Genomic DNA, 24,759 nt, shown 5'->3' with positions numbered 1-24,759 from the left:
ATGGTCATACTTACATTACATCCTGCGCCGTTGGGGCTTTGGCCCACATTTCCTAACCTGGATATTTTCTCTCTACCAGGGCCCCTCGGCCAGAATTAAATATCTAGGACACCGGACCGCCCATTTCCCGATTTTATGTGGCACCAGGCAAGGTTGTCCCCTTTCCCCCTTGCTTTTTGCACTAGCCATAGAACCACTGGCACTATTGATTAGAACCGATCCTGATATCCGAGGCCTTGAGATAGGAGGCACCTCGCATAAACTGTGCTTGTTTGCTGATGACGTCCTACTTTTTCTCACTTCTCCCTTAACATCTACGCCTACTCTACTTCGTCTTCTTGATAGGTTTGGCGCGCTCTCTGGCCTTCAAATTAACCCCCAAAAATCATGGGCGCTTAATATCTCGCTACCACCTAACGAACTTACCCACCTCAAACAGATTTTGCCATTCTCATGGTCGCAAGACTCAGTCCCCTTTTTGGGTATAAAATTCACCCCGCATATTTCAGGTCTCTATAACGCTAACTACATCCCTATGCTGGCCCATCTAATGGCACTTATGACTAAATGATCCTCCCTTCCTCTAGCTTGGCTGGGCAGAATAGCGGTCGTGAAGATGTCGATCCTTCCCAAAATCCTTTATCTTTTCAGAGTTCTCCCTATTTCTGTACCCACTCATTACCTGCGAGTTCTGCAGCGCCGTATTTCTTCCTATGTTTGTGGCAAAGTCCGCCCCCGTGTCCCCCGCAGTACTCTATACCGATCTAAACTGCATGGCGGTCTTGGTCTCCCTGAGATCAGCAAATACTACCAAGCGGCGCATATGGCACAACTACCAAAATATCACGCTACCTACGAAATCCCGCAGTGGGTCATTCTCGAATCCATCGAGTGCGACCCCTTTTCTATAGCAAACCTTTGGTTGAGACGCATTGACCGCCGCACGATTGAGAATCCCATTACTATGCATTTTTTGTCCCTTTGGGACAGACTGAATCTCGTTACCTGCTACAATCCCCCCATAACCCCCTCCTTTCCTATCTTCGTAATCCAGCCTTCCCCCCGGCCTGGTCCACACCGCACGTCTTTGCTCGATGGGCAACGGCTGGTCTCACCCAGACCCGTCATTTTGTACTCAGGAATCAATTTAAATATTTTACCTCTCTATGTGAGTCCCATAACCTCCCCACCTCTGAATTATTTAGATATTTGTAGTTGAAACATTTCTTTGCTCCGTACACATTGGCTGCTAACCCAATTTCCTCTCCGTCTCCTTTTGAGCGAGCATGTCACCGAGACCCTCATAGACGAGGTCTCATATCCTATCTATACTCCCTTTTTACAACTCCATCCGTTTCTCCATTACCCTCATATACCGATAAATGGGAAGCTGATTTAGGCCGGCAAATCGACCCGTCAGATTGGGACCTCATTTGGAACAATACCAAGGAGTCCTCGCAAAATGTTGTGGCCCTGGAGACCAATTACAAAGTCCTGACCCGCTGGTATCTTGTCCCAACCAGAATTGCGAAATTTACCCCTGATTATCCCCCAGTTTGTTTCAGAGGCTGCGCAGACCTAGGAACATTTTTTCATATTTGGTGGGATTGTCCAATCGTCCGAACTTTTTGGGCGGAGGTATTCAGAACACTGTCTGCACTCAGCGCCGCAACCCTCCATCCAAGTCCTCTAGTCGCGCTTCTCGATCACCGGCCACCAGACATCACAAAGGCAAATTTTAAGCTTATTCTGCAAGTCACCACTGCGGCCAAACAGGTTATCGCTAAAGCCTGGAAATCACCCTTACTGAATACGACTGCAGTCATGACTAGGGTCACTCAGGCAATGATCCACGCAAAAATTGAAGCCACTATCCTGGATTCCATCCCCAAGTTTAAAAAGATTTGGAACCCATGGGTGGAGCATTTCCTCCCGCCCAACTTTGACGAGTCCCTTCTCAACCCATAATCTGTGTTTTTTTTGCTTTTTGGGAACCGTCCTTTGTTGATACTGCGGTTATTTGGCTATTTTCTGTATCCCCTTCCTTGGTGCCGTACACCCTATCCCTCCCTTCCTCCTCCTTTCCTTCATGTTAGGCTCTATTTGATATTTGTTGTTCGCTCTTGTTAGTGCTGCCTGACTATTATAATTGGGAACCTTACCTGTTCATTTACTGTACACCTCTAATATCCCATTTGCTTACTTATAACTTATGTTGTTGTACTCTAAAACAATAAAATGTTTGAACAAGAAAAAGAGGGCTGTGAAGTTATGTTTACCATAATTAAGTCTGTACTGTAAACTAAATTTAAACAAATATCTGTCTGTCCTACTAAAGGGTAAAGATCTCAAGGTTTGAGTTGCCCATTGTATGTTAATGCATTTTTCCTCAGTTTTTCCCTATATTTACACTTTAAAATTGTTCAGAATAATTTGCAGTAAAAGTATAAACCTGTTCCATAGAAACAACTAGAAAAGTAAAATAAGATTTTGACTCAATTTTTTATTTATATATGTTAAGGGACCCAGGATGAATACTTCGGTACATAGGGTTATACAGCTACCTTAAGGAGATAGGACACTGCCAAACAAGGCTGGTAGGACAGCCCAGTGTAATCAGTTCTACTCCAAGCATTCTGCAGTTTTGCTAGCCCACAGGGGCCAGAAGGTCTCCTAGACAAAGGGAAGCAATGACTGACAGGGCAGATTCCAAACTGAATTTTTGTACCTGGGAGGAAATTGTTGTGAACTATTTAAACTAGTAAAGGACAGAGTACCCTTTTTATTAGGGATGTGAACAAGTTGGAATAAAAACCTTGATGGCTCTCCTGCTCAGGAACAAAGACATCCTTATATAGAAGCTGCTCTACAGCAGCATGAAGGCACACAAAACCTTGCAGAGACGTTGGTAAGCTATACAATAATTGAAGTGGAGGAAGAGACTAAAATTCACATTTGTAGCCCTTTTATACAACATTCCAGATCCAAAAGTATGAAGTGTCCAGGGATAAGACAGCCAACTGACATTTCCCACAAGTAGGGGCACCTCATCATTAAGAAGAGAATGTGCTTCAGGACTTGGTTAATTTAGGGGCTTACAGAAGACCTGAGTTCCAGGCTTTTTTCTTGGACCAGGAGGCTTGGAAAAAAAAAAAACACTCTTTTTAGCTTCAGGAGTGAAAGATGGTTTGACAGATGAAGGTTTTGTCTTCTTCTTCTGAGGCAAAGGGTACTCTTTCTCTGAGGACTTCCTTTAGTACTTTATGTTATCCATGGATTCACCAAAGAGGCATTCCCCATCAAAGGGCATATGCAGGAGGCATACCTAGTACTGATGCCCCACAGGCAAAACATTACATCAAGGGTTCCTCTGCATATGTACTGAAACAAAGACCCATACTGGAAATACTGCACATAATATTGGCCAGCTTGTTCACATAGGGGAGGAAGGCTACAGGTCTGAGCTTCCCATTTTGCAGGATCCACTATGATACATTTAGGACTCCTAGACACATTGTGGACCAGATGCCCAATGCAGACTGACCTGGCTACAAAGGAAGATCATAATGCAGGGGTGTCCTACACAGACACAGTCAGGTCATGAAAAGACAAGAATGCCTGAATCCCTGACAGAAACATTCCCTTTTTAAGGAATTCCTCCTAAGTAAGGTATTGCTGGGCAAATAAACTTGGGAAGAGGAAAATTTAAGCCAGTCACTACACTAAAGAAGCAGTAATAGTGAATGTGCTGGAAAAGTTTTACTAGGTCAGGGCCTCTTTAGAGAACAAAGAATTTCCCAGCAACACTTACCAGCTAGACTACAAAACAACCAATTTGGCCCTATCTAAGCATTTGCGTTAAAAACAGAATTGTTTGTTTCGCAGACTGGCTGGTAAGTGTTGCTGGGAAATCCTTTGTTTGTGATGTGGATTGCCCTTCCATGTGCACCTTACTGCTTAGGCTAGTTATAGGTTGGGATGGTTGCTATTTTTTGTGTAGTTGGCTAATTTTACGCAGGAATGCACTGGATGCCTTTTCTGCCATTTTGGTATAGCTGGGCGACACATGCGTCCCTGTACCTTTAATGAGGGATGAGCTCCTCCAGGCACACCTGTCCTTAATCTATCCATTGACACATGTGCTCCTACTACGGAAGCTTTGGAAATTTTAGTAAGGTCCACAGTATACAGAGGACCCTTGACGTGGGACTATGGCTTACGCATATATTTGCAAATGTGTGCAAACAAACCCCTCTGTTTTTAATGCAAACGGTTAGACAGGGCCAAATTGGTTGTTTTGCAGGCTGGCTGGTAAGTGTTCCTGGGAAATCTTTTGTTTGTGATGTGCATTGCCCTTCCATGTGCAACTTACTGCTAAGGCTGGCTATAGGTTGGGACGGTTAACATTTTTTGTGTAGTTCTCTTAAGAGAGCCCAGGCTAAAAATTCTAAAGACAGATGACCCAGTCATATTTATGCTTATGTGGACTGTGTGAATAAGGTCTGAGATGGCATATTTAAAGTACAGAAGTTATGTCTGAAGACGGAGCCGCCTAATGTACCAAACTCTACCATTAAATTATAGGATACTTTCATCCTCATTCTCAGCTGCGTTTAGAGTCCGCGATCATGGAAGTGATCTTGCTATAAAAGTCTGAACACAGCTCTATTACAGCTAATGTGTTCATGCACATAGTGGCATTTAGCTCCATAATACAGAGCAGCATTCAGCAACATAAAACTAAGCTCAAATCCTGCATTTAAAATCAGTATTTTCAAATAATTTATACCATTTAAGCATGTAAATCTATTTTAGTTGTTAAAAAAAAAACATTCATATGATTCTAAATGCTGTACAAACATTTACACAAATAAATTATTTAACGTGTCATTACATGCATATTTTTAAGGCTCCATGAACAAAAACAGCTGAAAAAAGAAAAAAAAAAAAAGGAAAAATGCTTGATAAAAAACACTGAATATTAGCATTTTTTGTTGGCATTTTTCCATTTTTGTGCCAGCGTGTGTAGCGGGTTGATAATGTACGAATGGCCGCCCGAGTCCTTAACAACTGATGACTCATCAGCTGTCAGCGGGGTCTCTTCCCCACAACCCTGGGCGGTGGTTGTTGGGGTCTGCAAGTGGGGGGCTTATCGGAATCTGAAAGTACCTTATAACAGGCCCCCAGATACTGCCCCCATGTGAATGACTCCCATGCGGTTTCTTTTTCTCAAGTTTTAATTGCCGGCAATTCATTTGTTTACATTCAGCTGTCAGTGGGGAAACCTGCTGACAGTTGATCAGTCATCTGTTGTTAACCCCTTCACACCGGACATAACACAAATATGTAGACTCAAAGAACTCCCAGCACACAGATCGGGGTGTCACTGAGAGACCAGGGTCCCATTCTAACAATCGGGACCCAGGACTCCCGATGCCAGGTCACATGATCGCTGTGATAGCCTCTGATGGGCTAACAGTGATCAGTCACTGTACAGCCCGCCTTCCTTGTTTTTTTTTTTCTCTACGAGTGGAGGAGAATGATACATTGTATCTCTCTCTTTCCTTGCATATAGAGGGAAAAAAAACTGTTGGTTAAAAAAGATAAATAAATATTATAACAAAAATAAAATAAAGAAAAAATACTTAGATCAGTGTTTGATCTAGTTCAGTGCCAGGGTTATTGTTTGGGTCAAGGTCAGGGTCAAAGGTCAGGATTTTTATTTTACATTGGTATCAGTGTCAGTTAGTGTCAGTGTATTTTAGGTAAAAAAAGAAAAAACAAAATGCGCACTATTATTTCTGGGCTGCACTGTGGGTACACACAACAAATAACATACGCATATATGGTATCGCTGCAATCGTCAAGAGCTGGAAAATGTATTTTGGGTTGTTCTTTGGTGGTAGGATATGGTAGTAACAAGAAACACACAGCTAAATTAAAAAAAAAAGCTTTTTTTTTTTTACAATTATGGGCCACTTTTCCTTTGATAATAAAAAAAAATCAGGAGCTATCCATTACCATTTGGCACCAAATGAAAGTCCAATTTGTCCTGAAAAAAAAACAAGGTATAATCCACCTGGATGTACAAAGTAGTTGTGATGATAGGTATGGTTTTACTAACACATGTCAAAGTTGCAAGATTGTGCTTAGGCGTTAAGATTTATTTTACCCTTAGGCGTCAAGGGGTTAAGGTCATGGCTGCTTGCTAACAAAAAAAAAAAGCTGGAAACCAGCACTTAGCAGCAGTTTGCAGTGTTTAGGAGCGTTCAGTGTTTTTTTTTCGTCAGCTAGTCGCTCAAAAAAAAAAAAACAAAAGTTTTTTCTGCTCCTAAGCGCTGAACCTTCAAAAACTCCTCCAGCCAGTTCTGCGCCACCCTATAGCAGAAATACTGCTACAGGGCGGCACGGATGTGCAAAATGACATATATATATATATATATATATATATATATATATATATGTCATTTTGCAGCTCCAGGTAGGGGGCGGTGGCCTCGGCTGTCAATCACTGGGTCCTAGCCAGCACCCGGTGATCACCAAGTATCTCCAACGGGGGAGAGACCTATATGTAAACAATACAGATCTCTCCCTGTCAGCTCTTGCACACTGCTTTACAGTAAAGCACACACACAGCCCCAATAGTAAAACAGCACACAGTTAACCCTTTGATCTCCCCAGATGTTAACCCCCTGCCCAGTGCCATTAGTACAGTGTCAGTGCTTTTTATTAGCACTGACCACTGTACTGGTGTCACTGGGGATGTCAGTGACACCAAGTCAGTTGCCCCCAGTGTCAGGATGCCCGCCGCAGTCCCGCTATAAGTCACTGATCGCCGCCATTACTAGTAAAATAAATTCCAGTATATATACCGCCATTTGTAAACACTATAACTTTCACGTAAACCAATTCATTTACATGTATTGGAATTTTTTTTAGCAAAGACATGAAGCAGAATACATTTTGGCCTTAATTTATGACAAAATTTAATTTTTAAATTTATTTTTACTGGACATGTTTAACCGCCCCCCATATAGTACAATGACGGGCGCAAGGCGGTTCTCTCGTTCTGGGAGGACGTCCGAGAGTTTGCGTGGCTCTGAGAGTGCGCAGCGCGGCGATAACCGATCAACAGCGGATAACCGATCAACAGAAAGAGCCGAAGATGTCAGCTCGGTCATGTGATCAACTGTGTCCAATCACAGCTGATCGCATGTAAATAGGGAAATACTGGTTATCGGCATTTCTCTCCTCACCAGCTGTCATGCTGACAGCTCGAAAGGAAAGCCGGTAATCGGCATCTTTCAGAGGGGACATGTACACTGATCTTCAGGGCACATATCAAACTGTTGGCGCTTTATAAATCCTGTATAATAATAATAACTGTCAGTTAAAATAACCGTATCACAAAAAATGACCTGGTCAGGAAAGGGGGGGGGGGTAATTCCTCTGTAGGGCAAGTGGCTAGACTAAAATAGTGTGCATGGACACATAGGATAACAGTGTTTGCTTTTAGAGGCAGAAATAAAGGCTCATAAGCTGCTGCTAGGGGCATTTTCTTAAGCTACTGTGCATGGAGCCTAAGACCAATTTTTCTTCCAACTTCTGCAGCAAGATCCAGTAGAAAAACTGTAAATTCTCATTTAGTGGAAAACCCCTTTAGGAAGCAAAACTACTAAAACCCTAAAGTCCTAACATATGATTAATCACCTCACTTCAAGTTTTACTGTGTCTTCTCATTTAAAGTAAGAGTTTTTATAAGGCCACTGGGCGGGACTTTTGCCAGGTAATTAGTAAAGTGCAATCTCTTTTTGCAAACCTGCAATTTTCCTGGATGGATTGCATCCTTCAATATTGGTAAAGCAGGGGAGTCAGTTGCCTTCTGAATGACAGTGTAGGTGGTTAGATTTCTTTGGGGTGTGCATTGGTTAGCTATGCCCTGCCAACAGAACTACAACCCAAGATATTGTATTCCAGAATGACAGCTTCCTGGAAGCTAGGGGAGCTTAAACTGGTGAACAAATGCCCTGGGTAGGTAGGTTTTGTCCCCTGTATGTATTTCTCATACTAACTTGTCAAATTTGACAATTATGTTCCTTTAAAAGCCTGTTAATATGAAAGTATGATATTTTCTTTAAGTGAAAATTTAATTCCTAATTTTGTACTGTTATAGTGTAAGAAAATTCTGTCTTTTCTTAAAATCGGATTAAATATTGAATCTCATTTGTTTTGTACAGTATAGATTATTACTGCAATAAATGATCCAGCCCAACCTCTTTAGCAAGCTGTGGATTTTTCCTGCCTAGATTTAATTGCTGTTGCTGTCATTAACACATAACAACAAGCATACTTTTATGATACATTTGCATACTTTATGCAGAGTTTTAGTTGCGGAAAATGCCCTAAACATGACCTGCGACTGTTGTCTTCTCTCCAAAAATATCTTTTCGTGACATCAAAACATTTCTGCTGTTTATGAAAATTAGTCCTTCACAGATTCTGGCTGCTCTGATTTCTTAGACCTGTATCGGAAGTTTAAAGCTGAACAGATATAAAAAAAAAAAAAAAAAAAAACACAAACTCATGTAGCTAAGCATTAAAAATCATTAATGTTGAACTCTGGAGGAAAAAACAAAATAATATTTTGACAGTTGCTTGTAAAAATAAAATGCCTCTAACAATTGTTGCCCCATAATCAGCCTTCTGCATCTGTAAAACTTTTACTGTCACAAATCCCCAACAACTGAAACCTATAGTCAGGGCTATAGTACAGTTCCAATAGTGGGATGACAGCTCTCCATCTCAGCAATGCATAAAATGTCTTATATTAATTATTTCAAAGAATACAAGGAGTTTTCTTAAAGGACAAAAGGAGTAGATGAATGGCACCTTGACCAATCACTGAAAGCTTTTTATATAGTGAAAAGAATATGAATGGCTGAGGTGGAGCGCGAGCAGCCCATTACAAGAAACATAATACAGCTGCAAGTGTAAGTTTTGGCAATGAAAGTTCAGTGCTTATAGTGGTGTACAAGATTTATGGAAGTAACAGTTTTACCGAATGCAGCAGAAGCCAGATATGGGACAACAATCATAAGTGGTAGTTACGTTTTACAAAGCAACTGTCAAAAATATCCCCCCCCCCCCCGGGAGTTCAGCTTTACGTGTATTTTAAAAACAACTAGTGTAAATACATGAATTTGACATAGACTGACTTAGTATTTGCCTTTTGAAGTCTCCTACACAACAGATCTCAGACTAGGAGAGGGAGAGGCAGCACAAGTAGCCAGATGAGCTATGCTCACATTATAACAAGGAAAATGATTATAGGAGCAGAAAGCAGAGTAACAAAAAGATGATCTCATCCACCTGCTGCTGTCTAATCATAGGCTGGAGGGGGGAACAAGTTATGGTTCTACTACTTACTTGCACTAGAGAAAAAACAGGCCTTCAGGCTGGCAGGGCTTGGTAATCTCCAGGAAAGCAGGTAAAGGCACAGGTGACATCACGGGGTTCAGCTCCGAGGAAGTGAATTACTGAGTCCCCAGATGTCTTTTTTTTTTAGTACATACAGTGGGGATCGAAAGTTTGGGCACCCCAGCTAAAAATTTGTATTAATGTGCATAAAGAAGCCAAGGAAAGATGGAAAAATCTCCAAAAGGCATCAAATTACAGATTAGACATTCTTATAATATGTCAACAAAAGTTAGATTTTATTTCCATCATTTACACTTTCAAAATAACAGAAAACAAAAAAATGGCGTCTGCAAAAGTTTGGGCACCCTGCAGAATTTATAGCATGCACTGCCCCCTTTGCAAAGCTGAGACCTGCCAGTGTCATGGATTGTTCTCAATCATCATCTGGGAAGACCAGGTGATGTCAATCTCAAAGGTTTTAAATGCTCGGACTCATCTGACCTTGCCCCAACAATCAGCACCATGGGTTCTTCTAAGCAGTTGTCTAGAAAACTAAAACTGAAAATAGTTGACGCTCACAAAGCTGGAGAAGGCTATAAGAAGATAGCAAAGCATTTTCAGATGTCAATATCCTCTGTTCGGAATGTAATTAAGAAATGGCAGTCATCAGGAACAGTGGAAGTTAAAGCAAGATCTGGAAGACCAAGAAAAATATCAGACAGAACAGCTCAAGAAGAAGAGTCATCAGAAGAAAACCCCTTCTACGTCCTCACCACAAAAATCATTGTTTGAACTTTGCAAATGAACATATAGACAAGCCTGATGCATTTTGGAAACAAGTTCTGTGGACCGATGAGGTTAAAATTGAACTTTTTGGCCGGAATGAGCAAAGGTACGTTTGGAGAAGAAGGGGCACAGAATTTAATGAAAAGAACCTCTGTCCAACTGTTAAGCATGGGGTTGGATCAATCATGCTTTGGGGTTGTGTTGCAGCCAGTGGCACAGGGAACATCTCACGAGTAGAAGGACAAAATGGATTCAATAAAATTTCAGCAAATTGTGGATGGTAACTTGATGCCATCTGTGAAAAAGCTGAAGTTAAAGAGAGGATGGCTTCTACAAATGGATAATGATCCTAAACACACCTCGAAATCCACGGGGGATTACATCAAGAGGCGTAAACTGAAGGTTTTGCCATGGCCTTCACAATCTCTTGACCTCAACATAATTGAAAATCTATGGATAGACCTTAAAAGAGCAGTGCGTGACAGACAGCCCAGAAATCTCAAATAACTGGAAGACTTTTGTAAGGAAGAATGGGCAAAGATACCTCAAACAAGAATTGAAAGACTCTTGGCTGGCTACAAAAAGCGTTTACAAGCTGTGATACTTGCCAAAGGGGGCAGTACAAGATATTAACTCTGCAGGGTACCCAAACTTTTGCAGACGCCATTTTTTTGTTTTCTGTTATTTTGAAAGTGTAAATGATGGAAATAAAATCTAACTTTTGTTGACATATTATAAGAATGTCTAATCTGTAATTTGATGCCTTTTGGAGATTTTTCCATCTTTCCTTGGCTTCTTTATGCACATTACTACAAATTTTTAGCTGGGGTGCCCAAACTTTCGATCCCCACTGTAGCTGTAATTCATTTCAAATGTGAGTGGCTTAATTTATTTTATAAATGGTTTTATGCTACTTGGAGCTTTTGGCTTTTTTTTTTCTCTTGATACGTTTGGATGGCCAGAGATGGTTAAGTTTCAGAAGTGGAGGTGAATACCAGGATCCATTCTCATTAGCAGTATTGAGATTTGTCCTACTAACAAGCGTTGTGAACTTTTCTGTAGTAGAGCATCGTGGTGTTCTGATGATCAAGTATCGGAAGTGGAATTGAATACCAGGACCTATTCTCATTAGCAGTATTGACATTTGTCCTGCTAACAAGCATTATATGACTTTTCTGTTGTAGAGAGTCAGTGTTCAGGTAACCCCTTTTGTGTGCAGTATGGGTGGAAGAGCACTGGTGGGTCGTGGAGCATTTTGAGCCATTTCATTTCCAACCATGGGACAATATCTGTGGATGACTTTTTTTTTTATTGTTTGGTGGCAGTCAATTTGTAATTATTTGTTTGTATGATATGCAACACATTACATCTATGAATTTTGGGTTTATTATTAATTTATTGGTTTTCAATGTAGCATATTTTACATTTAATCACAGTGATTTTTGTATTTGATTCACATGGAATAATTTTATTGTTTTCATATATTTATGTTGGGAAATGGCACTTTGTATACTTGATGAATTCTAAGTTTATCATTAATTGTTTTTTTTATGCTGCACATTTTATATTTAATCACAGTGATGTGTATAATTTATTCACTTGCAATAATTAAATTGTTTTTACATATATTTATGATGGCACATGGCACTTTGTTTCCTTTAAATAAGGTTTCTGTGATATGGTATCCTGATCAGCGTAGTACTGCTTCAGTCAAATGTGTATGCACTATTTATAGCTAGTAGTGTACGGGCTGCTTTTCAGGTACATATTTTGATTTCATTTATCCACAAGCACAGTTTCATTCATTTTTCTTATAATAACAGCAATAATTCAATCCTTCCAAAACACAATAGGTGGAACTTACAAAGACTTGTTAGTATTTTTTACAAAATATCCCAGATATCTTTTATTTAACCATTTGACGCCCGACCAATGGCCGTATGGCGTCCGGAAAAATGCACTAGCTTTCCGGGAGGCCGCCATTCGGCGTACTCCAGCACATGCGCAGTTCACGCGATTGCAGAGACGTGCAGCAGCGCGATCTGTCAACGGCCGTGTACCTCGGACACGGCCGATGACAGATCTGAGTATCGGCCCCGTTGCCAGTACCATGTGACCTGCTGTAACCAATCACAGCAGGTCACATGACAGTTGTATACAATGGATGGCTTCATTCATGCCATCCATTGTATACTAGTGTCTAGCTGTGAATGGTCACAGCTAATCACATGCACATGTCATGTGATTAGCTGTGGCCAAACCACAGCTAAGCACAAAAAAAAAAACCCTGAATGAATCAATGTCATTCAGGTAAATGCTTGCTTATAGCAAAGTAATTCTTTGCTATAAGCAAATTGTGTAAAAAAAAAAATACTAATCACTTCCCCAAATTAGTACAATGTTACTATGGTAACATTGTACTACTTTGGACATAGTGAAATATGAAAAAAAAAATCTTAAAAAGAAAAAAAATGTAATAAAAAAATAAATAAAAACATTTTTTTTCCACACTGTCACCAGTCAGTGTCCCTGATCATCGCCATGCCAGTTATATGATGACGCTGTACTGCACTGGTGACAGTATGTAAAAAAAAAATAGTGAAAATAATTTTTATTTTTCCATTTTCCGAAAAATGACAAAAAAAATACAACTTCAAAAAACTCGCCATGCCTGTTATGAAGTACGTCGGACTGTCTACTCTGCAAAAAGGGGTCATTTGGGGGATATCTGTACTATTCTGACATTCTTGGACCTCAAGACATTAGATTGGCTGTCAGTACTTCAGGATTGATCAATAATCAGATCTATACCATAGTTTGTGAACTCTATAACTTTCCTATAAACTAAAAAATACATCCTAATTTGGGTTATTTTCACCAAAGACATGTAGCAGAATACATCTCGGCCTAAATTTATGAAGAACAATTATTTATTTGCAAACTTTTATAACAGAAACAAAGAAAAATGTTTTTTTTTTCCAAATTTTCGGTCTTTTTTTGTTAATTTAGCAAAAAATAAAAACCCCAGTGGTGATTAAATACCACCAAAAGAAAGCTCTAGTTGTGTGAAGAAAATGATAACATTTTAGTTTGGGTATAGTGGTGTATGACCGCGCAATTGTCATTCAAAGTGTGAGAGTGCTGAAACCTGAAAAATGTCCTGGGCAGGAAGGTGTAAAATTGCCCGGTATTGAATTGGTTAACAATAGCAAGAAAGCTCTGATGAAGATGAATATAATTAAAAAAATAGGAATAATGCACATTAAGAAAATTGTTTGCATATTTTGCACAGATGGCCCCATTTACAACCCTTAGCAAATCTCCAAAAATATCTTCACGTGTTATTGTCGTCTCTCCAACATGCACTTAAAATTTCCCCTGTGCAGGTGCTGCTTCCCCGGTGTACATGACTACTTTTTGAAAGGAAATGAATCCGCTCTCATGATATATAAACAGAACCAGCCAGTGGACACTATAATCTACAGTAATCCCTTGCTGCCAATTGGCCAGCTGCATGATGAGACCTCTCTGCTAAACTGTGTATGGCTGACTTATTTGTGTCTGAAAAAGGGAATAAACCAGTTCCCATGATGCTTTGCCAGCCATAGACTGATCGAAATTTGGCTGCTTCAGCAGTAACTGGCTGAATTCCAATCCATCTATGGGCAGGATGGTGTGTACTGAAGTCGATCGATAGATCAACTTCACTGCAACCAGCCTGTCAGGTTTTTTTTCCACACGATCACTGCTGGTGAGGATAGCCACTAGCAGTGATCATTGTATTCTAATGGCGGGGAAACTTTCTTCTACAGGAGGGATTCCCCCATCAACACTGACTGTGTTGATCAGGGAATCAAGCAATTTTGTTTCCTTCAGTCCAGGGTTCAAGGAAAGAAAACAGCATAATCTATTGCTGGCCTACTGTACATAGTCAAACAAACAATCAAAGTGTGCTTCTCCCAAGACCTCCTGCTCTCTAGCTCCCTTGTTACCTCTGCTCATGCTTGAAACCAGGACTTAACAGCCTCTCCCTTCTTTTGGAATCCCCTACCCCAACCAGTATGTCTGTCTCCTACTCGGTCAGCCTTTATGGGATCCATGAAAACACGTATCTTCAGGAAAGCCTATCCTGCTTCTAGCTAGCAACTGAATCTTACTTTCTCATACAATTCCTCCCCTCACAGCTTCCATCGATTGACGCACATCCCTTTTCTTTTAGGCTGTAAACAGGGCCTCTCTAAATCTTGTGCCTTCAATAGTATTGTAATTATACCGTTCCCCTTTATTCTGTAAAACACTGGGCAAACTGTTGGCGCTATATAAATCCTGTATAAAAATAATAATAATCATGCTATCTAATGTCATGCTGCTGCTTGGTCAGCTGTGAGCTGTCTCCTTCCTGAACTATGTTTGGCTGACTTGCTTGTGTTTGAAAATGAATTCGGCTAAGTCAAGGATGACAAGAGAAGTGAAAGCCTTACTGCACACATTGCAGTCATATTATATGTATTATTACTATACAGGATTTATATAGTGCCAACAGTTTGTGAAGTGCATTACAACACGAGGGCAGACAGTACAGTTACAATACAATTCAATACAGGAGAAATCAGTGGGCCCTGCTCTTTAGAGCTTACAATCTAAAATGCAAATTATTAAGCAGGAAAAGAAAGTGTCTGATACTCATTTCCATGTTATTGTAACATGGAGAGGTCTTTATGTATTCCAAGTAAGCCCAATTACAAATACAATACAATATTGGGGAAGATATAAAACATTCTAGAACCAATATTATAATCAGCTCAACATACCTACTGCAAATTGATAGCTCACTATATCATTGGGAGAACGCATTACAGGCGGTTTGGCATCTAGTGAGGAAGCTGAAAACATAAAGATAACAGAATTCGGTGTTAGGCTTTTGTATGTTACAAGTCAATGGAAAAAAAATTATTCTATATTTAGTAGATCCCATGATATTGATCTATTAACACTAAAGCTTAATCTGTTTATAATTTGTCTTCCTGGTTACCACCACCACCATTTCTAAAGTGGTTGTAAAGGCTCAAGGTTTTTTTTACCTGCATGCATTCTATGAAGGAAGGTAAAGAAATCTTCTGTGTTCAGCAACCCACCAGCACCCTCTAATACCTACTTGAGCCCCATTGCGATCCAGTGATGTGCATAAGAGCTTCAGCTCTCTGGGGACTTTTCCTCTCCATTGGCTGAGACAACAGCAGGATCCATCACAGTGAGCCAATGAGGAGAGAAGGGCGGAGCTGAGTAGAGTCTCTGTATGTGAATGGACACGCAGAGCAGCAACTCGGAAGCGAGCCTGCTTGGGTGCCTCCATAGCAAGCTGCTTTCTCTGGGGGCACATAGCAGGAGGGACCAGGAGCACTGATGGGGGACCTGAGAAGAGGAGGATTAGGGCTGCTTTGTGCAAAACCACTGCACAGAGCAGGTAAATATAACAGGTTTGTTATTTTTTATTTGCCTTTAATATCACGTAATAATTATTTTTTTTTAATCACACTTGTTTTCATTGCATACCTTATTTTTAGACCCAGCAATGTAATCATTGGGTTTCTTCCATATGCAATGCAAGATGACCATGGTTGGTGGGATTGTCTTTAGCATGCTGTACATAGCTTCCTAAAACATCACAGCATTCTGCCTAAGTCCTCTCAAGAGACCTCAGCCTTGATGCATGCAGTAGTAGGAAAGAGTTATGCAAATCTAAAAATTAATTCATGGGTGAATGTAAGTCTGGAGGAGTGGTCATTCTTAGGCAGGCTGTATCTGCATGCAGATCACTCTAGGTAACGCCCACATGTAATGCTGAGCCTCCATGATTGAAAGGATTGAAATCCAAAGAATGAAATCTGTAGGCTAGGGAGAATAAGGATGAGGTGGAAAGGACTGGATGTCCAGCCAGAAAATGAAGCAAACATTCTCTGATTTGCTCCAGCTTCTGAAAAGCTCATAGTGTGCAGTGACATAACAGTAAGCAATTTTTGTACAGGAGAGAGTACTGTACAGCCTGTGTAAGAATTAAGGTAAGGCTGAAATTCAGCTTTAAATGTAATCTGGATAAGTATATGTGAGATTCCATTGCTGACCTCTCATTTTGGGGACGTTGATTCCCTTTGATATCATGCAGATTGGTTTCAATGCTTTCTGAGTCACTGACATGAAACAAATCTAAAAATAAGCATTTCTGACACTTATGACTTAAAGCACGCTTGTTTCAGGTCTCAGACTCAAGAAGTAATGACAGAGCCAGTAAGGCAACTAGCATTTTCAGCCATAGCAGCTCCAATACTTCTCTAGTAGAACATTCCCCGTAAAGGACTACAGTGTCTGAAATGCAGTGTCTGAAATGCACATTCTGTGTATAGTGATTGCATAGGATGTTACTGGCCTCAGATGATGTGCAGAGATGAGACCAATCCTCCTTCATAGGTTGTACCTGTCTATCTGCAGTCTTCTCTTTTCTACCTCCATTCAAAGTCCAAAATGTATACAGCTTGCCTGAGCTTCCAGAAAGCAGGGGGTGGAGATCTGAAAATATGCTCTGCAGAGCTCAGAGAGGAAAGCTCCCAGAGCTGACTGGAGGGAAGAGACATTATCCCCCCCTTTTTTTTTTACACAGCACACAGGAATAGAGCGGAGGCCATCAATCACATGCTGTGTGCTGGAGCTCCCTTCCCTGTGACCTTTTTTCTCTTGGTGTCAGGAAAACTTGTCAAGTGACTCATGCTGAGAGCAGAGGAATGGAGAAGCAAACAGAAAAGACAGAGCTCTTAATTGAGACACTACAGTATAGAAGCATGCACTATATAGGGATATGCTTTGTTCATATTTCAAGTCTGAGATTTACAACCACTTTAAGACAGACATTCAGTAATTAGTACTTTTTTTTTTTTTAAATCAGATCTTAAGTTTTTTTTTGCATTTTGTTTTTAAACCAATTCACAATTTGTGTATAACAAACTACAAAACAAATCAAATAACATTGGTCATACAGTGACAAATCAGCAATCAGTAAATAAGACATTTGTCCCAGTCTGTAAGCATACTGGTAGTGCCGCAGTATAATTTCCAGGAATAATCATCAGTATTCCTACCATTGTCGTTCAGTTGGCATTGTATATAAAATATAGAGTAACTTTCCAATCAAATATGTACACCATATGAACATATATCCTAAGACTATAAAACTGATAAACCAGCACAAGTTGGCCTCGGTCTGTTACCTCTTCCAATAATGTCATGCTGCATTTGTCTAACTGTATGTGTAAATTTCAACTGTTGTAATATAAAACACCCCTCACATTTATAGAGAGAGCAGACTATGTGCGATCATATGGAATGAAGCCAAACTGGGTATTGCCAACCAGGGGTTCCATATAGCTTCAAATTTTCCAATACAATTTCTATGTTGAAATATCAGTTTTTCTCTGGAGATTACATTATTAACTTGATTTTTCCACTCTGCTACTGAGGGAGGGCTGGATAACATCCATTTCGTGCTATATAAGGCAATCTGTTGACAGGCTGTACCAGCTCAGTGGGCACAATAGACTCATCAAGCATGTTAAGAAAACATATCTTGGGTTCTATTGTTATGTTAACCTGGTAAATAGATTATATAAGAGAAACAATATCATGCCAATATCTATGGAGTTTCAGGCACCTCCTGATCGTCTGCTGGACTTCTGTCACATCTAGGACACAGATCTGTGCCTCTACAATTCCATCTATGTAATTTAACTGGGGTGTGATAAACCCTATGAAGAATAAAAAGTTGGTTGAGTCATATGTAAGGCTTCCTACCATAGTTCCTCAGTTAATGGGCCTCCCATCCCCATCTAGCTGGGATATAGGTGCATGTATGTATCTCCACCATCAGGGTCCGGTATAGTTTTTAGAATTGGTTTGAGTTACCATTATTTTCTACTAGTTTATATGTGTAGACTTGGGTAGTTAAGGCATGCCTCAACTGTAAGTACCGAAAAAACTTTTGTGTCATAAGATTCAATTCCATCTGGAGAGCCTGGAAAGTCTTCAAGGTATTTTAAGGTTTATAAAGGCCTTGATACAATTTGGACAGGTATTTTATACCCCTTTCCCGCCACATCCCGAAACCTTGTCATTTGTTTATCTCCTATAACAGCAAGTTATTTCACAGTGGGGTAATGCTAGTAAAACTGTCCCATTTCAGTATTTTTTTTTTTTGTTAACAGAAGACCATAGTTGGTGGAAAAGAAGCAGTGTGGGAGACAGCGAGAATGACACAAATAAATCAGCTTCCAGCTGAGAAAGAGGATATTCAGAACTAATGGACAGTAGAACCGCCTGGATAGGATCTTCAAAATCAAGTGTATCCCAGCCCATGAAGCTGGGCAGCAAAAAAGGACATTTTGGGGTGGGGAATGGCCAGTCCACCAGCATATTTTTCTAGTTGGAGTGTTGGTAATTTGCTTCGGGGGGGGGGGGGATTTCTTTTTCCACATAAGGTCTTGGAACAGAGTATCAATCTGTTTGTACCATTTTTGTGACAATCAAATGGGAGAGTTATGCAGGATATATAATATTTGGGGGGCCAAAATAATTTTTAGTAAATTAGAACAAACAATAACCGTTAAAGGACGCTTGCAGCAGCAGGCAGATTTACCTTAAATTTGGCTAACAGAGGGCATTAATTAAATTCCAGATATCTAAATACTACCAGATGGATGAGTACTCCTAAATATTTAAAAAACTCAACAACTTTAATTTTAGAGGTGGCAGGAGGTTGCCTGTGGTTTAACAGATCCAAAAGGAAGTAAGACAGACTTATCCCAAGTGATACTAAAGCCCAAGAATTTGCCAAAATGAGAGATCAATTCCATTAGGGAAGTCAGAGATTGTTGTGTGTCACCTAGGTACAGTAAAGTATCATTGGCATAAAGGCTAATTTTGTCTTCCCTGGTGCCACATCTAAAACCAGTAATGTTAGTAGTCTGTCTGGCTGCAATTGTAAAGGGTTCTACTGCTAGGGCGAATGGTTTGGAGACAACAGGCACCCTATGCCTCGTGCCCCTATGGAGATTAAATGGCTCTGATAGTACTCCATTAATTCTGATCTTGGGTAGGAGTATAGTAATAGAATCCACTTATTGAAAATGGGGCTTATTCCAAATGCTCGTAATGCTTCCCACAAATAAGGCCACTCCATGCTGTCAAAAGCCTTAGCTGCATCCAATGACAGCACTGCTCTTCCACCCAGATTATCAGTAGGTATTGAGAAAGTATAGATTGAGAAAGTTTTCTAATATTTGTGGAGATCTAGCTGGGATGAAGCCAGACTGATCCTTATGAATCAGTTTTGAAACATATTTTGTGAGTCTGTTGGCTAAAGTCCTGGCAATGACTTTGACATCTGCATTAAGGAGGGAGATTGGCCTGTATGACTCTGGGTATTTGGCATCTTTAATTGGCTTGGGAATCATTACTATAATTGCTTCTTGTATGGTATCAGGAAGAGAGCCCTGAGAAAAGGTTTCCTGCAGCATGTCCAATAATTCAGGTCCAAAGCCTGGAGCTTTATTATTTGCAGAGCCTGCAGCGGTCTCAGTAAGTTCTTCCACCCTAAGTGGGGAGTCCAATTTATGCCTTTAAGGAGTCCCAGATCACCAAGCAAGAAGCAGAGCCATTATTCAAACTTAAACAGTGAGGTGCTTCATTACCATTTCAGAATACATAATTATGGAGAGCCAGAAAAAGTTTACCTTCCAGGGGACGAGCCCCAGCACCCCTTGTTTAGCAAAGTTCAGGATCAGAGGAGAATGATCTGACAGGCCACGAGAACCATAGGCAGAGGACTTGACCCATGGAAGAATGACCGTTGAACATAGTGCAAAGTCAATGCAAGATAGAGATTGACAAGAGCTAGAATAGCAAGAGTATGCAAACTCATGTGGATGTTGCTCTCGCCATACATCATACAATCCCAGCTCCCCCAGCTGCCTAGTAAAACTGGTGGTTATATGCATCTCGCCACTCTCGGTTCAAGCACAACTATCCATTGTCAGATTCAGTAAGTTATTAAAATCTCCAACAGCAATAACAGGGACAGTGGGATATTGTGGCATGAAGTGGGATAATGCATGAAAGACCTCATTTTTGTATGGTGGTGGTACATAGATGTTTGCCAACGTATATGTCCAGTCTTCTGAGGTACACAATAAAAAGACATATCTGCCCTGATTATTCACTTCAACACGCGAACAGGAGACAGAGGCCGAGGAGTTAACTAAAACACTAACTTCCCTTGCATAGGTCGAATGAGTGGAGTGATATTAAAATTTAAACAGAAATTTTCTGAACAGATTGATCATCCCTCAGTCTGCATGTGTCTCCTGTAAGCAAACTACGGTTGGATTGTAGGACAACAAAGCATTTAATACAGCCTGTTTTTTTACAAGCGTCACCCAGTCTTCTCATGTTCCAGGAAATAAATGTCAAGTGGGTAGCCATCTTAGTGTGTATTGCTGAAATTGTTGGGGTCATTGAAGACCACAAAAGTCCTCAGATACTTTACTCTTAGCAAACGTGGAAGCAAACCCCGGATGTCATCCATAAAAGATGTATTAAGAAGGGGAAAGCGCATAGGTAGTCTGGGACAGACAGTACACCTGTAGCACATGGTAAGCAAGCCAGAGCTACTTGAAGATGTCTAAAGGTCAGCTTGCACTCCAAACGAAAAACATCCAGACAATAAATAGTAACAAGCAACCAAAAATTCCCCTCAGGAACACTACTGGGGGCAGCACCAGTAGCCTGGAAATAAGGAATGTGTGAGGACTTGGGTAACATATGCTGGGAACCCAACGAGGTAGCATAGTGAGGTTTCGCCATCCGCCTAATACTTAAGGCACATAGAAAACATTAATATTTGAATAGGCACATCACCTATTAGCACTGCGCAGTCGCTGCTCATTGCGATCCAACCAGGAGCAGGCAGCTGATGGAGTATCAAAGTACTGGGTATTGTTGCCATCCACAAGCCTGAGTTTGGTTAGGTATGACATAGCATTTGATAATTGAAATTCCAGAAGGCGCTTTTTCACATATTGGCATTTTGCCCTTTGTTTCTGGACTTTGCTAGAGAAATCGGGAAAGAATGAGATTTTAGATACTTGAAAGTCAATGTTTTCTCTCTTACCAGCTAAGGTGAAGATTTTATATCTGTACTCGTAGTTTAAAAATTTCAGGATGAATGGGCGAGGAGGATTGCCTGAAGGTAAGGGTCCAGCAGGAATCCTGTGAGTGCTTTCAACAGTGAATAGGGCAGTAAAGCTATCCTTTCCAAAAGCCTCCAATAACCAGTGTTCAATGAACTCAGCTGGTTGCTTGCACTCTGCTCATTCAGGCAGACCCAGAAAGTAGATATGATTTCTTTGCTGTCTGTTTTCCATGTCCTCCAATCTGTTTTCATGGTGAAGGACCTTTGATCTGGTAGCCTGTATGGCTGCCTTCATGGGAGCCTGATAATCTTCAATAGAGCTCACCCTTCCTTTTAAAGCTGTGGTTCTTTCATTGACTTTTTGTATGTCCTGCCTAACCAATGCAATATCCTCCTAATGCAAAGTACTGGACAGGGCATGCAGCGAAGCATTACATGTATGTATTGCAGCAAAAACATCTGATAATGTTGGCTTGCCACAGCAGCCTGTATGGAGCTTGCCTGCTTTTCCCTGCTCCTCTCCTCACTCCATGTGTCCTCTGAGTCAGTGCCCCCTCCTTCTGCTGTGTCTTGGGAATAATGAAAGGTAAGCTAATGCTGCTCTGGCTCTCCAGCAGTCACTCACTGTCTCAGAAACCTGAGTCTTGGATAGGGTGGGTGCATACCTCTCTAGCTTGCCGACGTGTCCTCTGCTCTGTCCCTAGCCAGGTGCTGTGATTGTGCAAGGGAGCTGGTGCCATCTTGCTGAGCCATGCCGCTTGGTCCTCCCTCTTCTTTGCCGCGTTTAGACATCAGTCTGGAGCTGTAAAATGTGGCACAGGTGTGCTGGGCTCAGTGCGGGCACACTGTGGGAGACCTGAGAGCAGGTTACAGATTTCGGGTGCCTCAGGATCAGGAGCTTTGCAAGATATTCGGTGGGAGCTCAACCTCAGTCTGACCCTTCACATCTGTACCCAATCCACGGCCCACCAGTAATTAGTACTTAGTAACAGAACTGGTATTACACACACCCTTTTCCTCTGCAGCATAGGTCTGTTTGAGGACACTTGTGATGAGGCGTATGGCAGTTATTTTGCTATTCCAGCATAGAGCACTAAAGCATGAAAGAATGAATCAGCATTTTCAGAGAGAATGGCATTTTGGGAATATCCTAGCAATGCAATTACTACATGCAAAGGTACAAGACTATAAAATTGTGCTTTAAAGTTTCCTATGCTTTGCCCCTGTAGGCCAAAGCAACACGTTCACTCTAATGCAGACCTTGCTAACAGCACTGATTTTGCACTGAATAGGATTCCTTGGCTGAATCTGGAAGAGACAGTTTTGGCTTCTAAAGAACGGGAAGGTCCCAATGCTATGTCATGGATTAGTGTCACCTGATATACAATTGATGTGTAAAGCAGCGGTTTCTTGCACAAAAGAAACCAGGTGTACTGGGAGAGTATTAGACTAATGGGTTGGCCCATAAACATTTCTTCAGCTTTAAGATGCCTACACTTTTGAACTGGTGGTGCAGCAGTGTGTTTAGGAAAGTATTGACAACAGCTGCCCTCACTTTCATTGGAATTTATCATTGGCAGAAAATAAGAAGAAAGGAAACCTCTCTGCTCTATTGTGTGAAGGGGTGCCCTCTGAACCCACTTTCTCAGGTGACTTTCTAGGCGATTCCCATGCATTACCTCAAGTATGCATGGGAGGTTGTTTTGTTTTTTTGAATATTTATCTACAGTTGTTCAGCACCGCACATAAAAAGTAGAATCCTTGGATATCAAGAAACAGTTCAACACTTTTGTGCAGAGCTGTGGGAAGGCTGACCTTTCTATGTGTTCTAAAAAGGATGGGGTTTTTGCAGGATGTGTAGGAAAGTGAAAACTGCACCAGCAACTCATCAATTCACCTTGTGTTCAGGTCTCCAGACCCGCAATCACAAGGTGATCTTCAAACAGATGGCCGATGTCAAAGTATAGAATCAAGAACACCATGAAGTTCTCTGAAAGCTATGGGAGCCAATTTATGGGGTGGCAGAAGCAGTAAGCCATGCAACTGTGCTGAACTGCATTAAGGATTTGTCATTTTGATCCTGTGAGCTGGAAAGTTCCCTGTTTGTTTGCAGATGTTAAAGAACCGTGTTGTAATATAACTCCCACCACTGTTTCCTGAACTGAAAGCTTCAATAAGCAACATTTATTCAGCTTAGAGTCCAGTGTCTTATTCCATAATCAAACAACTTATCATGTAAGCATGAAGGTCTCATGGTGTAAAAATATCCAATTCATTTGTAAACATCTCACTTGCTGAGTTAACGGTAAGCAAACCAGTCATCAAACGTTTCATACACGCTTTAAATGATTTTAAACAGTCACACGATAAGGGTCACGATACATGTGACAGTGCAACCTCACATCCCCTGCATGCAGTGACTTAAGCTGGACATACAGGTAAAGATTTCTTTTGTTCAGCCCACAAGATCCCACCATCCATTTTAAACAGTCTGAGCTAATCTCTCACTGCTGGCTATTGCAATCTGACAGCTGGCACCTGCAGCTCTCAAAACACTCGAACAGTGACTGCGACTGTCTGCAGTCACAGTTCAGTAAACCCTTTTCCACCCAGCTCCTTCAATTTCTTAATCTATGTTTATTAAGCAAAGTATTATTGGCAGGGCAACCTACAACTCGAATTCTGAGCTGTGTATGGACAGCTTTAGTTTGCTCGTGTCCAAAAGATGATGATGACCACCAAATTCAATAAGTGCAGTACATTAAAAAAAGCGTATCCTGTGTGCATTCCCAACTACAATTAGATCAGATATTGATGAAGTAAACATCTATCTGAGGTCCCTGCTGGAGTCTGGAAAATATGCTTTCCAAAAGGCAAATTTGACACTTTAATCCATGGTTATCTGTACTCCTGTTATGTATATCTACTTGTTCTTGTCACCCTTCTGACCAGGAGAAAGAGCGGGGGGGGGAATCCGAAATTTCACAGTTGTTTTCAGTTATCAGAACAGGGGTAGAGGAAAATCTTCAAAATAGGAACACGTGTTTTGGGGACACCTGTCAGAGGCAGGATTTCTCCTAATTACTTTCTGTTGTGCTTCTTTGGACAGAAAGTGTACGGAAATCTCATTGATAGGGTTAAGAACAGCCTCAATAACCAGATAGAGACTAACATTTACACAGTCTATTCAAACTAAAAAACATTTTGGAGTTGTGTGGAGTTACACTTTAAATCTTCATCCATGGAAACATTTTAATAGCAAGGACATTTCAACATCTCATTTAGAAACTGAAAAATAGAATGAGTTTAAACATATTATACTT

General features: G+C 40.8%; 1 protein-coding gene across 2 annotated transcripts in view; it reads right to left on the bottom strand.

The window, feature by feature from the left end:
• IL1RAP (interleukin 1 receptor accessory protein) overlaps positions 1 to 24,759 on the bottom strand; it is a 302,078-nt gene that overhangs the window by 38,702 nt on the left and 238,617 nt on the right. For both annotated transcript variants that reach the window (XM_089680156.1, XM_089680155.1), the window contains exon 6: positions 15,015 to 15,086. In XM_089680156.1, coding sequence (XP_089536282.1) covers positions 15,015 to 15,086 — 72 coding nt within the window. The remainder of the gene's footprint in view (positions 1 to 15,014; positions 15,087 to 24,759) is intronic.

Source organism: Staurois parvus, unplaced genomic scaffold (genome assembly GCF_062004578.1).
Source record: "Staurois parvus isolate SC_StPar_1 unplaced genomic scaffold, SC_StPar_1.0 ptg000235l, whole genome shotgun sequence".
NCBI classification, from domain to species: domain Eukaryota; kingdom Metazoa; phylum Chordata; class Amphibia; order Anura; family Ranidae; genus Staurois; species Staurois parvus.
The sequence above is the reverse complement of the archived record's forward strand: the minus strand, read 5'-3'. Positions and strand labels throughout refer to the sequence as shown.